Genomic DNA, 13,740 nt, shown 5'->3' with positions numbered 1-13,740 from the left:
ATATAATGTGGAAGAATGTGAGATTATGCATTTTGGCACGACGATTAGAGAGGATGAAGATTATTTAAATGGAGAAAGACTGCAGAAAGCTACAGAATTGAAGAATCTGGGAGTCCACAAATAGCTAGGATCCAAGTTCAGCAGGTAATAGAGAAGACACATGCAACATTGGTCTTCATTTCAAAGGGAATGGATTATATAAGTGGGGAGCTTTACATGATACTCGTCAGACCACAGCTGGAATATTGTGAAGAGTTTTACACTCTTTATCTGAAGGAAAATAAAACAGGCTTTGGAGGCATTCCAGAGAAGGTTCACTATGCTGATAATGGATTCTCCAGCATCTGTAATTCCTAAGATAGCAAGGGGTAGAGCTGGATGAACACAGCAGGCCAAGCAGCATCGGAGGAGCAGGAAAGCTGACATTTTGGGCCTAGACCCTTCTTCAGAAACGTCAGCTTTCTTGCTCCTCTGATGCTGCTTGGCCTGTGTTCATCCAGCTCTACCCCTTATTATCTCACTACGCTGATCCCAGGTTTGGGGAGATCGACTTATGAGCAGAAGTTGTGTACATTGAGGTTGCTCTCATTAGAATTCAGAGCAATGAGAAACGACCTTCTTAAGAGATAAAAAGATTCCTAAGGGTCTTGACAGGGCTGACGTGGAAAGATCATTTCCCCTTGTGGGAGAGTCTAGGTCAAGAGGATATTATCACAGAATAAGGGGTCACACATTTAAGACAGAGAAAGGGAAGAATTTCTTGGCTCAGGGTGCGGCGAATCTGTAGAATTCTTTGCTACAGGGAGCTGCTTAGGCTGGATTTTTAAATGTGTTCAAGTCTTAGAAAAGACATATTTAATCATTAAAGGATTTGTAAATTATAGGAAAACAGCAGTAAAATGGAGTCAAAGATTATCAGATTAGGCATGATCTTTTTGAGTGGCAGAGCAGACTCAATGGCTAAATAGGTTACTTCTGTTCCTGTCTTATGACCACCTGTGGTGGGTCTGAGACATTGCCTGCAAGGTCTAATTCCAGGGGAATAACTAGCCTTTAGATTAGCTTTTAATCCTGGATTTATTACTTGGATAAAAAATTCATCATCTGCTTTGGGGTTTGAACCCACGCCCCTACATCCTTAGCCTGAGTCTCTGGATTAATAGTAAAATAACTACCACAAAGTCATCAATTACCTATACCTAGATGAAAAGCTGCTTGTTGAAAGACTAGCTTTTGGGGAGACAAACAGTAAAGCAAACAGGCATAGTTTACCTTGACTATTCAGCTACATAATAACATGGAAATGCAAATTTAAGTTACTGCATCGTGAATTGAAGGCAAGTTTAGTGCATTTTTCTTTTTACACAGGATTAGCAAATTGTAGAATTATCTGACATAGCCTATTCATGTAGAATCCATAATTTGCTTTTTCATAATGTTTGGCTCAGGGAAAATAGGACATGATAAAAGAAAATGGGCAGTCAGACTAGTAGATGCAGCTTGTGAGCAGAAACCTTGACAAACCTGTCTCTGTGATATAACACTATGACATTTATGAACGCAATCTTCTGAGCTGCGTTCATACTTTGTAGTCTCCTAAACATACACACTCTCAAACTCTTCAATAATAAAGAAGTGTATTTTATTGTACATAAAAGGAAATTACATTTGTATTACCTGTCCCCAAAAGGTTATTGGGTCTTCAATGTGACTTCCCATTACATCTTCAACTTTTAATCCTAAAAGAATTACAAGCATTTGGTATTATAAAAAAAAAGTTCAATATTCAAAACCTGAGACATGTGAAAATGGTTAATCACAGGCTCTAAAATGAACTACTTCAATTAAGGACTTTTGCCATGGAGCCTTCATGCTTTGGTATTGCATAGAACAAGATCATTCCAAATTTCTGCAAATTGAGCTCATTCAAGTTATTTCAAAGACCAGGTGCTGCCAGAGGTTAATGGTGCTTCTAGTGCTGGTTCCCAAGTTTAACTTAAACGTATCCAAATGGGATAAAAGGGTTTCTCATTGCAATATCAGGAGCAATGCCTCAGCTTCTTCTGGAAATTATTAACTTTAACAACTATAGACCTTAGTTACGGTCTTCTACCATATTCCTTGCAGGACCCAGATTATGATCAGTTACATTTAGCAGAGGGGAGTGAATAAGTAGAGGAGAGAGGTGATTTAACAGTTTAGATTTAGATCATCAGATCACAATTCTGACAGCGTGGAGAAAAGTGCGTATTCAGGACGGTGTCCGGAATTTTCCCTTTACGAAACCAGTAGGCTTGTCATTTCAGTCTTTCCCATCTTCACTGCAGTTCCCTAGACTTTGGTTCTACCTTTTTGATTTTTCATTATTTCTAACATGTACCTTTCATCTGTTCATCGTGCTGCTAAATTTTATATTCTTTGTTTTACTACTTTTCGCTGTCTCACTTAAACCAAAAATTTTCTTATTAATTAGTATGGAATTGTTTAACTGATTAAAGAGGAGGTTAAAGTAGCTCCCATTTTTTTGGCTTCCTATGAAGCGACTTATTCTTTCGCAGTCAAAGAACTGTTACACAGAACATTTACAACTCAAAAGGATGGCATCTGGCCGATCGTGTTTGTTTTGTGTCTCTGCAAAAACAACTCAGCGAGTACCACATTTGCATGGTTTCTTCATTGTGCCTACATTTAGAGCCAGGACTTTTACAGCACTGCAAGGTTTCTACGGGACCTTCTTGGGGCTCCGTGATAGTGTCCCTACCCCTGAACCAAGGGACACGGGTTCAAATCTCATCTGCTCCACATCCGTTTGTAACGACATATCTGAACGGGTTAATGAGGAATATAGGCTAAGTTTAAAAAATACACTAGTTTCTGGGGACCGCTTGTGATACAGTTGTAGTACTAAAGTTCAACCTGCTCCAGAGGCCTATAATAACGTTGCCGAACAGGTCAGAACTGATCAGAAAAACAGGTTAAATTTTAAAAAAAGGAACAGTTTCACCAGATCTATTCTGTATGAACCCCTCATGATTTTTGGGAACCATTTTCAAACCTGTTCTCTCTGCAAACAGACCCAGCTCCTCCCCAATTTAGCCTTGTAACTGAACTCCTCAAACCTGGAAGCATTTTTATTTTTGTTCTTACATACCCTTTCTAAAGTGCAGTCAGCTGAATGAGGCAACACTCCTGCTAAGACCAAATCAGTGTCAGGTAACTTCCATTTCTTGTTCTATGCCTTACTTATAATACGCAGGATCCAATAAGCTTTATTAACTGGTTTCTGAAACATCCTCACCACATCAATGGTTTCTGCATGTATACCCAAAGCTGCTTTGATCTTGCACCTTTGTTGTAACTGTATTCCTAATGTTTTGTTGTCTTTCCTTATTCAAAAAGGAAAGTACCACTTTACATTTTCTACATTAAATTTCACCTGGCATGTATCCATTCCACAAACCTATGCCCTCTTCAAGCTCATCCCACTCATTAGTTACAAGTTTTGAATCATGCAGAATTTGGAAATTATGCCCCCAGACAGTCAAGCCTCAGTCATTAATATTAAGGGTTCCAAGTAAGAGTTCAACATCAATCCCTGAAGAACACCACAATGTGTGTTTCTCCAGTGTGAAAAATAACATTCAGCACTAATCCTAGTTAACAGCCAACTTCAGATTCTTCCAGTCCTTTTTATTCCATAGGCTTCTAGCAAGCCTGATAAACATACTGTAAAGAACTGAAAATTAACAGAAAATGTCAAAATAATTCTAGTCTATTAGTTGCTGAATGATAATCTAAACTTCCCAGAATTCTAAGAAGGTAAGAAATAAGACTGGAGGTAGTCCATTGAGGTCTTTGGGGCTTCCCTGCAATTCAATAACATTGTTGGTAATCTTCTAACTAACCGCCAACTTCTCCTACTATTCCCATTTGCCTTGGGCTCAAAACTCCAACAATCCATCACAAACATACTCAATAATTGAGCATTACAGCTCTCTGGGGTACAGAATCTCAAAGATTCACAACCCTTTGTGCAAAAAATGTCTTTGCCCACTCAGACTACAGCAACTTCAGCTATGGGAAGCGGAAAAACATCCCAATGCTATTTTATTGAGTGTTCTTTTAATGCTCGTGCAAAATTTATTGTCAAGCAAAAATAAACCGACTCTAGTTAAGACTATACATGGTCCAGCAGTGCTCACTGTTTCTTCATTAGCCCAAGCGGGCAACTCAGTTACAGTGTAAAGACAGCCGAGGAGTCTAAGGCACTGCATTCAGTTCCCTGCAGGCATGAGGCTAGATCCCACGGGCTCTAATGTATCGAGTGGTACGCCAAGTTTCAAGTGATTGATTGAGATAGGCAACTCGCTAGTCAGAGGCACCGACAGAAAGGCACCAGAACGACGTGTTGCCTGCATGGAGGCGAGATCGAGGATATCTCCGAGAGGGTGCAGAATATTCCCAAAAGGAAGCAGGACGAACAGGTCATTGCACACTTTGGAACTAACGACATCAGATGAGAAAAACGAGAGAAGAGAAGAGACAGTAAGTAGTAAGGCAGGTGCTTAAAAAATAGGCTCTAAAAGGGCAGTCATAACTGAATTACTCCCAGTGCTGGTGAAGTTAAGAATAGCAGGATAGAGCAGATGAATGTGTGGCTGAGAAGTTGATGAAGGGAAGAAGGATTCACAGTTTTCAGTCATTGGAATCTTTTCTGGGGTAGAAGTGACCTGTATAAGGAGAATGGATTGCTCCTGAATTGGAAGAGTACTAACGTACTGGCAAAGAGATTTACTAGAGCTGCTTGGGATGATTTAAACTAGTTGTGGGTGTTCCAGAAGCAATATACTCCTGTTAGGGTAAAGGGCAAGGCTGGTAGGTGCAGGGAATGCTGGATGACTAGAGAAATTGAGGTTTTGGTTAAGAATTAGAAGGAAGCATATGTCAAGTACAGACAGAAGAGATCGAGTGAATCCTGAGAAGAGAATAAAGGAGTATACTTAAGAGGGAAATCAGGAGGGAAAATAGGGAACAGGAGATAGCTCTAGCAAAAAGGGTTAAAGAGAACCCAAAGGAATTCCACAAATACATTAAAGGGCTAAAGGGTAAGTAGGAAGAGAATAAAGACCCTTAGACATCGGCAACGCTGTCTATGTGTAGTACTTTAGGAGATGCGAAAAGATATTAAACAAATATTTTGCATCAGCATTTACTGTGGAGAACGATATGGAAATAACAATATCTTGAAAAATATCCATATTATTGGGGGTGCAGAGCAGTGGGTAAGGTGTTGGATGTCTTAAAAGGCACAAAAAGGTAGGAAAATCCCTGGGACCTGGTCAGTGTATCCTAGAACTCTGTGGAAAGCTCAGGAAGTGATTGCTGAGCCCCTTGGTGAGATAGTTTTAAAATCGATAGCCATTGGTGAGGTACTGCACAACTGGAGGTTGGGCAACTTAACGCCACTATTTAAGAAAGGTGGCAAGGAAAAGCCAGGGATCTATATACCACTGAGCCCAACTTCAGCGGTGGGAAAATTGTTGGAAGGAATCCTGAGGATTAGGATTTACATGTATTTGGAAAGGCAAGGGCTGATTAGGGATAGTCAACATGGTTTTGTCTGCAGGAAATCGTGTCTCATGAACTTGACTGAGTTTTTCGAAGTCACAAAGAGGATTGATGAGGTCAGAGTGGCAGAGGTGATCTATATGGACTTCAGCAAGGTGCTCAACAAGGTTCCTCATGGTAGACTGGTTAGCAAGGTTAGATCATACGGAATAGAGAGAGAACTAGCTATTTGGATACAGAACTGGCTCAAAGGTAGATGGCAGAGGATGGTGGAGAAATGTTTTTCAGACCGGAGGCCTGTGACGAGTGGTGTGCCACAGGGATCGATGCTGGGTCCACTGCTTTGTCAAATTTATCGATGATTTGGATGTGAACACAGGAGATATGGTTAATAAGTTTGCAGGTGACACTAAAATTGGAGGCGTAGTGGACAGGAAAGAAGGTTACCTCGAAATACAACAGGACCTTGATTGGATGGGCCGTGGAATGACAGGTGGAGTTTAATTTAGGTAAATGTGATGTGCTGCATTTTGGAAAGGCAAATCAGGGTAGGACTTGTACACTTAAGGGTAAGGTCCTGGGGAGTGTTGCTGAACTAAGAGACTTTGCAGTTCCTTAAAAGCAGAGTCGCAGGTAGATAGGATGGTAAAGTAAGTGTTTGGGGTTATTTTCCCTGGAGAATCAGAGACTGAGGGGTGATCTTGTAGAGGTTTATAAAATCCTGAGGGGCACGGATATGGTAAGTAGACACAGTCTTTTCCAAATAGTCCAAAACCAGAGGACATAGGCTTAAGGTGAGAGAAGAAAGATTCAAAAAAGAACTTAAGGGGCAACTTTTTCCACACCGAGGGTGGTGCGTGCATGAATGAGCTGTCAAAGGAAGTGGTGGAGACTAGTACAATTACAACATTTAAAAGGCATCTGGATGGGTATACGAATAGGAAGGGTTGAGAGAGATATGGACCAAATTTATTAGATTTATTTGGATATCTGGTTAGTCAGGGATGAGTTGGACTGAAGGGTCTGTGCTGTATATCTCTAAGACTCTATATTCCTCTAAACCTTCCTGTTCACATACATATCCCAGATGCCTTTTAAATGTTGTAATTGTACCCACCTCCACCACTTCATGTAGCAGCTCATTCCACACTTGCACCATCCTCCACGTGAAACAGTTGCACCTCATGTCATTTTTTAAATATTTCCCCTCTCACCTTAAAACTATGACCTTTAGTTTTGGAATCCCCTACCTTGGGGAAAAACAGACTTTGAACATTCAGCCTTATCCATGCCCCTCATCATTTTATAAGCCTATATTAGGTCACCTCTCGGCCACTGACACTCCAGGGAAAATAGCCATAAACCTATTTAGCCCCTCCCGATAACTCAAACCCTCCAACCCCAGCAACATCCTTGAAAGGATGCAAAAAAGATTTACAAGTTCAACAATATCTTTCCTATAGTAGGGAGACCAGAATTGAACACAGTATTTCAAAAGTGACCTAACCAATGTCCTGTACAGCCACAACATGACCTCTCAACTCCTGTACTCAATGCTCTGACCAATAAAGGCAAGCATACCAATGCCCAAGATAACAAGGTGCAGAGCTGGATGAAGACAGTAGGCAAGCTGACTTTTTGGGCCTAGACCCTTCTTCAGAAATGGGAAAGGGGAAGGGGATTGGGAAATAAATAAGGAGAGAGGGGGAGACAGGTAGAAGATGGGCAGAGGAGAAGATAAGTGGAGAAGAGACAGACCGGTCAGAGGTGGGGGTGGAGCCAGGACGGACAGGTCAAGGGAGTGGGATGAGGCTACTTGGTAAGAGATTGGGAGGAGGCTTTAGGTGGGAGGAAGGACAGGTTAGGGAGGCACGGACGAGCTGGGTTGGTTTTGGGATGCGGTAGGGGGAGGGGAGATTTTGAAGCTTGTGAAGTCCACATTGATACCGCTGGGCTGCAGGGTTCCCAAGTGTAATATGAGTTGCTGTTCCTGCAACCTTCATGTATCATCGTTGTGGCACTTCAAGAGACCCAGGATGGGCATGTCCTCTGACGAATGGGAGGTGCAGTTGTTTATTGCGAACCGAGCGTAGGTGTTTCGCAAAGCAGTCCCCAAGCCTCAACCTGGTTTCCCCGACGTAGCGGAGGCCACAACAGGAACAAGGAACACAGTATACCACATTGGCAGATGTGCAGGTGAACATCTGCTTGATGTGGAAAGTGATCCCTCCTGCCTTCCATACCAAATGCCTTCTTCACTATCCTATCTACCTGTGACTCCACTTTCAAGTAACAATGAACCTACACTCCCACGATCTTTGTTCAGCAACTCTCCCCTGGACCTTCCCATTCGGTGTATCAGTTCTGCACTGATTTGACTTTCCAAAATGTAGCACCTCTCATTTATCAAAATTAAACTCCACCTGCTACTCCTGGGCCGAACTGATCAAGGTCCATTGTACTCGGAGGTAACCTTCTTCACTGTGCACTACACCAATTTTGATGTTACCTGCAAACTTACTAATCATCCCTGCAAGACAAGAGACTTACCCTAGGGCTACTGAATTTTCCAATTTGGCCAGCGGTTTGCTGTCTTGCATTTTCGTCATAGCAGTTCTGAAGAAATGTCAGACCAAACTGGAAACATAACTTTGTTTCTCCCTCGACAGATGCTGCCAGACCTGTTTGAGTCCCTCCAGCATTGTGTTCATTTGTGTGGAAGTAACAGTGGGCCAGCATTTACAATCCAAGTATTCTAATGCTACCTTAAATTACACTAAAGACATCATAGTACCACACGCCCTTTACAAGAGAAACGACTGGTGGTGGTTTAACTCGAAGGCCACCACGTCTCAGGCCAAGGGAGAAGTTGAGATGGAGAGTCCGCCGTGTCAACTTCAGCCATTGTAGTAGTTGAACCCATGTTGTAAATGTCACCCTGCATCACAAACAAGCCATCCAGGAAACTGAGCTAAACCAACCCCCTAAACTATACTACATTATTTGTCACTAACTATTTCTCCGTACCAGCATACGACTTGTTTAACATGCATGGTGTTACAACTGTTTTGAGAATATAAAATACTTCTCAGTCCACCACACTATTTCGTTTCTTCAAAACATGCAGTGTTCAAAGTTGGCAACTGGCATGCTCCCAGATATGCACCAATGCCAGGCAAGAAAATAGAGAATAGCCCAGCTTGTTTTCCTTCATCCTCCAAAATGCGTCTGCTAAACAATTTAATAATTATATAGGATTACGTGGAGCACAGGAAATCAAAGTACCTTCAGAAGTGTTCAATTCCTTTCCATTATCCATCTTCACAATTTGCTGAAAGAAACGTGGAGAAGCATTACTTGTTTCTCACACACAATAATAATAAAATATTTAATCTCTTCACTTTTGCACAGAAGTAAACTTTCCCAAGTGAATCTGACTGTTGAAGAATCACATCAATACAACTCTGTACATACAGTATCACAAATGCCCAAGAGCAAGCCAAAGCAAACTACTTGATTTCTCGTTGTGGGGAAAGCCTCTATTTTGCACTGCCGCACATCAACCTTAGTCCAAGAATCTCAAACTAACCTTTATTCAAACACATTAGCACATACTGTCTCGATTCAATGCTAAAGTTGCAATAAAACGATGGAACTAGGAACTTGTGAGACACGGTGGCAGCGTACTGACCTCTGGGTCTCTCCCAGGGAAGGTGTGTCAAGGCTCTGAACAATTTTTTTAAAATATGCGTTTGACTTCAGTGCAACCAAAAAAAATTCAAAGCTGAAACCCTCCAAAATGTTTCAAAGTTATCCAAGTATTTTTTGTTTAAAACAAGTCCTCAGGAAACGGTAATTCTGACCAGCAGCTTCAAAACATTTCCTTAACAGTTATGCCCAGAGATTTGAGTGTATTTATAAACATGGATAAAATCTCTCTCAGCTGGCCATTCAACACCTCCGACACTTCCGCCATCTACAATCCGACCCCACCACACAAGACATTTTTCCATGGCCACCCTTGTCTGCCTTCCAGAGAGACCACTCTCTCCGTGACTCCTTGTCCGCTCCACACTCCCCTCCAAGCCCACCACACTTTGCACCTTCCCCTGAAACTGCAGGAAGTGCTACACTTACCCCCACACCTCCTCCCTCACCCCCATCCCAGGCCTCAAGATGACTTTCCATATTAAGCAGATGTTCACCTGCACATCTGCCAAATGTGGTATACTGTACCCGGTGTGGCTTCCTCTACATTGGGGAAACCAAGCGGAGGCTTGGGGACCGCTTTGCAGAACACCTCCGCTCGGTTCGCAATAAACAACCGCACCTCCCAGTCGCGAACCATTTTAACTCCCCCTCCCATTCCTTAGATGACATGTCCATCATGGGCCTCCTGCAGTGCCACAATGATGCCACCCGAAGGTTGCAGGAACAGCAACTCATATTCCGCTAGGGAACCCTGCAGCCCAATGGTATCAATGTGGACTTCACCAGCTTCAAACTCTCCCCCTCCCCCACTGCATCCCAAAACCAGCCCAGCTTGTCCCCGCCTCCCTAACCTGTTCTTCCTCTCATCTATCCCCTCCTCCCACCTCAAGCTGCATCTCCATTTCCCACCTACCAACGTCATCCCGCCTCCTTGACCTGTCTGTCCTATCCCCTCCCCACCTATACTCTCCTCCTCTAACCATCTTCGTTCTGCCTCCCCCTCTCTCCCTATTTATTTCAGAACCCTCTCTGGTGAAGGGTCTAGGCCTGAAACGTCAACTTTTGTGCTCTTGAGATGCTGCTTGGCCTGCTGTGTTCATCCAGTTCCACACTTTGTTATCTTGGATTCTCCAGCATCTGCAATTCCCATTATCTCAGCTGGCCATTCCTGCCTACTGCAGCCAGTGCTTTGATGAAGACTTCAGATGGTATAGGCCTTAAGTCGAGGTTGAATCTGTTGATGTGGTAGGACATGTTTTAGATTTATCAGGTGAGTACTTGGTTTCTGTTACTTTGTGGTGGGTTTTATGAGCCAGTTTTCACCTCAGGATGTGCCTGAGGCCTTGTCAGTAGGGTTGGTGGTTCTTGGAGGTCATCAGTTGTCAGGCCTACTGATCATACTTGGCTCGGAATAGGCCAGTCTTAGTAGGTTTCAGGCAGATAGCTGTGCAGGTAGTTCTTGGGGAGAATATACAGTATGAGCTGGAGGAACACAGCAGGCCAGGCAGCATCAGAAGAGCAGGAAAGTTGACGTTTCGGGTCAGGAATCTTCTTCAGAAAAACTGTCTGGGATCGCTCTTCTGGAGACGTCCGTGGGGATGGCTCTCTTTCCCAGAAGGCGGTTAGCAGTTATTCAGACAGTGTGCTCCATTATCTCTTCTCAAATCTGTTATCCATTGTGTTTCTGATATTACCTTTCAGGTCAGTTGGCTTCCTAACAGTTAAGAATAGGTATGAATGTTTTTTGATTAAGTGGAACATCTGGTAGTTCAGTGATTAGTATTCAAAGTTGGATGTCTGGTATCCACAGAAGCCCCATTCCATCTAGGTTAAGTGAGGTTTAGGCCTGGTTGATTTGTTCTTTTAGGGTGAATGTGTGAATTGGGTTGAACAATGGTCCCAAGCAGCTATCTCTGTCTATGTAATTCTCAGAGCATAGCCCAGCTGCTTTTAAAAAAAAATTAAAACATTGTTTGCAAAGTCCAGGATTTTGGTCCAGTATTTCCAGGAACAAGGATTTTTTGCTCAATCCTACAATGGGAATAAATTGAACTAGCATAGAAAGCCGAACAAAAGCCAGTGTTCAGAAATAAAAGCTGCTCTCAACACTTCACACCCTCCCCACCTTTCATAATCTTGTCTTCGTTTTACTCAAGTTAAAATTTATGTCCCGGACCAGATCAGTATCATGATATATTGTGCAAAACTTCCATTCTATTTGTTTTAGCTGCTGTAATGTCTTTTACACTGTACAGACTTGGTAGATAGACTTCATTCACAATCAATGCTAATCAAAAAATCAGCCCCAAAAGGTGTACAAAACCTTCGTTCAATTTTGTTTCAGTTTCTTCGACTATCCAGCTTTCCTCAACGTATGACAGCACATCTCCATGGGCCAAATAAAGTCAGGAACTTACCACATTTCAAGTTACAAACATGAATTCACATTCCTTACTAAATACAAAGTAGGGTCTTATTCTGCATTCAGCCATTCTGGACAGCAGTCAAAGGGACAAGGTTCATGCCTAATTCTGTAGCTCCAGAGCACCCAGTCAAACACTTGCTTAGAGTAACCACAGTACAAAACAGTTACCTGCAATAGGTGCGCACAACCAAACATAAGATACTTCTCCCTCTGGGTATACTGCAGTATACCCAATCAGGAATCAGGTCTGGTTCGTTCGTAGTGTTCAACCTCTCTACTGGAGAAATGTAACGGCTGAAGGTCTACTAGCAGACCCACCCCGCCTCCCTCCCCACTGGGCAGTACAAGTTAATTCAGCTGTACAACAATCAACCCATTGAGAAAGGCCCACAGCTGACTTCAGCGAAAGTAAGACCTCTTTCCTCTACATATCTAACCGTTCCTCAGAAATGGAAAAACACTTTCTCCCCCTTCAAGAACAACAGCATCCAGAAGCCTGGATGCATCATGAACATGTTGGTACTAACAACACAGAAAGAAACATGGTATGCAAGGAGAGCACGTGTCTTTTACCGTAAAGTGTTTAAAAACACCGACAATCAAGTCCTACCTAACCTTGAAAAACACAGCATTCAATTTTCATTCGCTTTCAAACTCAAACCTGAACACGCCCTCGGCTATTGCAGCCCCTACGCAGAAAAGTTCCAGCCACCATAACGATAAATTGAAAAGTTAGCAAAGAACAGACTGCAGAATGCAGCCTGCGCCGCTGCCTTACCGGGGTGTACTGGCGGACCAGTGATCCCAATGCACCGAACCCAGGCTTCGACACTCCCCCAAATGTGGTGGGGGGAATGTAGCCACGGCCTGCCGTAACACCAGAGGGCACACTTCCTGGGAGAAACCGGACTGCAACTGGGGTTTGATGGTTCAGGTCATCATTTAGAAGCAGCTAGGCACCCAACATTGAGTTTCACAATGCAAATTCAAATCTGATATTACAGAGTAAATTGCGATAGAACTCTGCATAATTGGATTGACTTGTTCCCCACAAATGTTCTCTCCATTTGCCAAGCATTGTCATTAATGTCATCCAATGCATCGGAGTATGGCTTGTGACGACTATTTTTGCTGATGCTATCAAAAAGATTCCGGAGAAGCATAAAAACATGTGGGCTTTCTCCATTTAGCATTATTTATTAGCTTTTTTTGTATAAATTAATACACTCTTCAGTGGCTGGCGACTCCCGAGAAGCTGTCCATTCACGTTCTCATTAAATTTGCGCCTTTGACAAAAGGGCCTTTATTCACCACGTGTTCACCGTGTTTATATAAATAAATAACATACCGTCACTGAAAAAAACATCGCTCAGTGTGAGACCCAAAATACTACCTTTGGCAGAAAGATATCTACGATCCTACTGCAGCATCAGAAAGTTACAAATGACTGGAAATTCCTAAAATAAATCAGATGGCCAAGAACCTACTTTCCAAAGTACAAAAACTTTTCATTGGCATTTTGAGCATGCATCATTTAGCAGTTATATCTGCTATTATATCGATTGTAAATATCCCCCTTATAAATGCAATGTCAGGTTAATAAGTTAAGTATACCAATTTTGGGCAAGTTTATTTGCAACTGCAGTAATTTGTTCAATTAAATTTTTGATTGAACATCAATTGTAACAAGACTTTTAAGATGTGTGACAGGATAAACTTTAGATCTTTAATTACTGGTTATAAATTGATGGAAGCAGCAATAACTCTGTCTGGAAGCAACAAGGACAAATGGGAATTGGACGCAATGAGCATTGTCTGGGGGGAAAAAAGGAGTTGAAACCGCTTAAACAAAATTGTTTTAACAACAATGTGATAAATGGTGGCCTTATCCACAAGGACAAGTCATTGCCATGCACAAGAATTTTAAGCAATGAATTGCAAGAAAGTTGTGTCTTCAAATAGATAGTCAATATCAAATCTAACAAGAAACAGGGAAGCTACTTCTGATAAGAAAATAACTTTTATAACTGCACCAT

The 13,740-nt window shown here is 42.3% G+C and overlaps 1 protein-coding gene across 1 annotated transcript in view; it reads right to left on the bottom strand.

Annotated features, from left to right (window-relative positions):
* Nucleotides 1-12,526, bottom strand: part of LOC125466012 (serine/threonine-protein kinase 31-like) — a 90,094-nt gene extending 77,568 nt beyond the window's left edge. The window contains exons 1-3 of the mRNA XM_059654783.1: nucleotides 12,483-12,526; nucleotides 8,854-8,899; nucleotides 1,678-1,739 (exon numbers count right to left, since the gene is read on the bottom strand). Coding sequence (XP_059510766.1) covers nucleotides 1,678-1,739; nucleotides 8,854-8,887 — 96 coding nt within the window. The 5' untranslated portion in view covers nucleotides 8,888-8,899; nucleotides 12,483-12,526. The remainder of the gene's footprint in view (nucleotides 1-1,677; nucleotides 1,740-8,853; nucleotides 8,900-12,482) is intronic.
* Between the last annotated feature and the right edge of the window lie 1,214 nt (nucleotides 12,527-13,740).

Source organism: Stegostoma tigrinum, chromosome 2 (genome assembly GCF_030684315.1).
Source record: "Stegostoma tigrinum isolate sSteTig4 chromosome 2, sSteTig4.hap1, whole genome shotgun sequence".
Taxonomy (NCBI): domain Eukaryota; kingdom Metazoa; phylum Chordata; class Chondrichthyes; order Orectolobiformes; family Stegostomatidae; genus Stegostoma; species Stegostoma tigrinum.
This window is presented reverse-complemented; position numbering and strand designations above follow the sequence as displayed.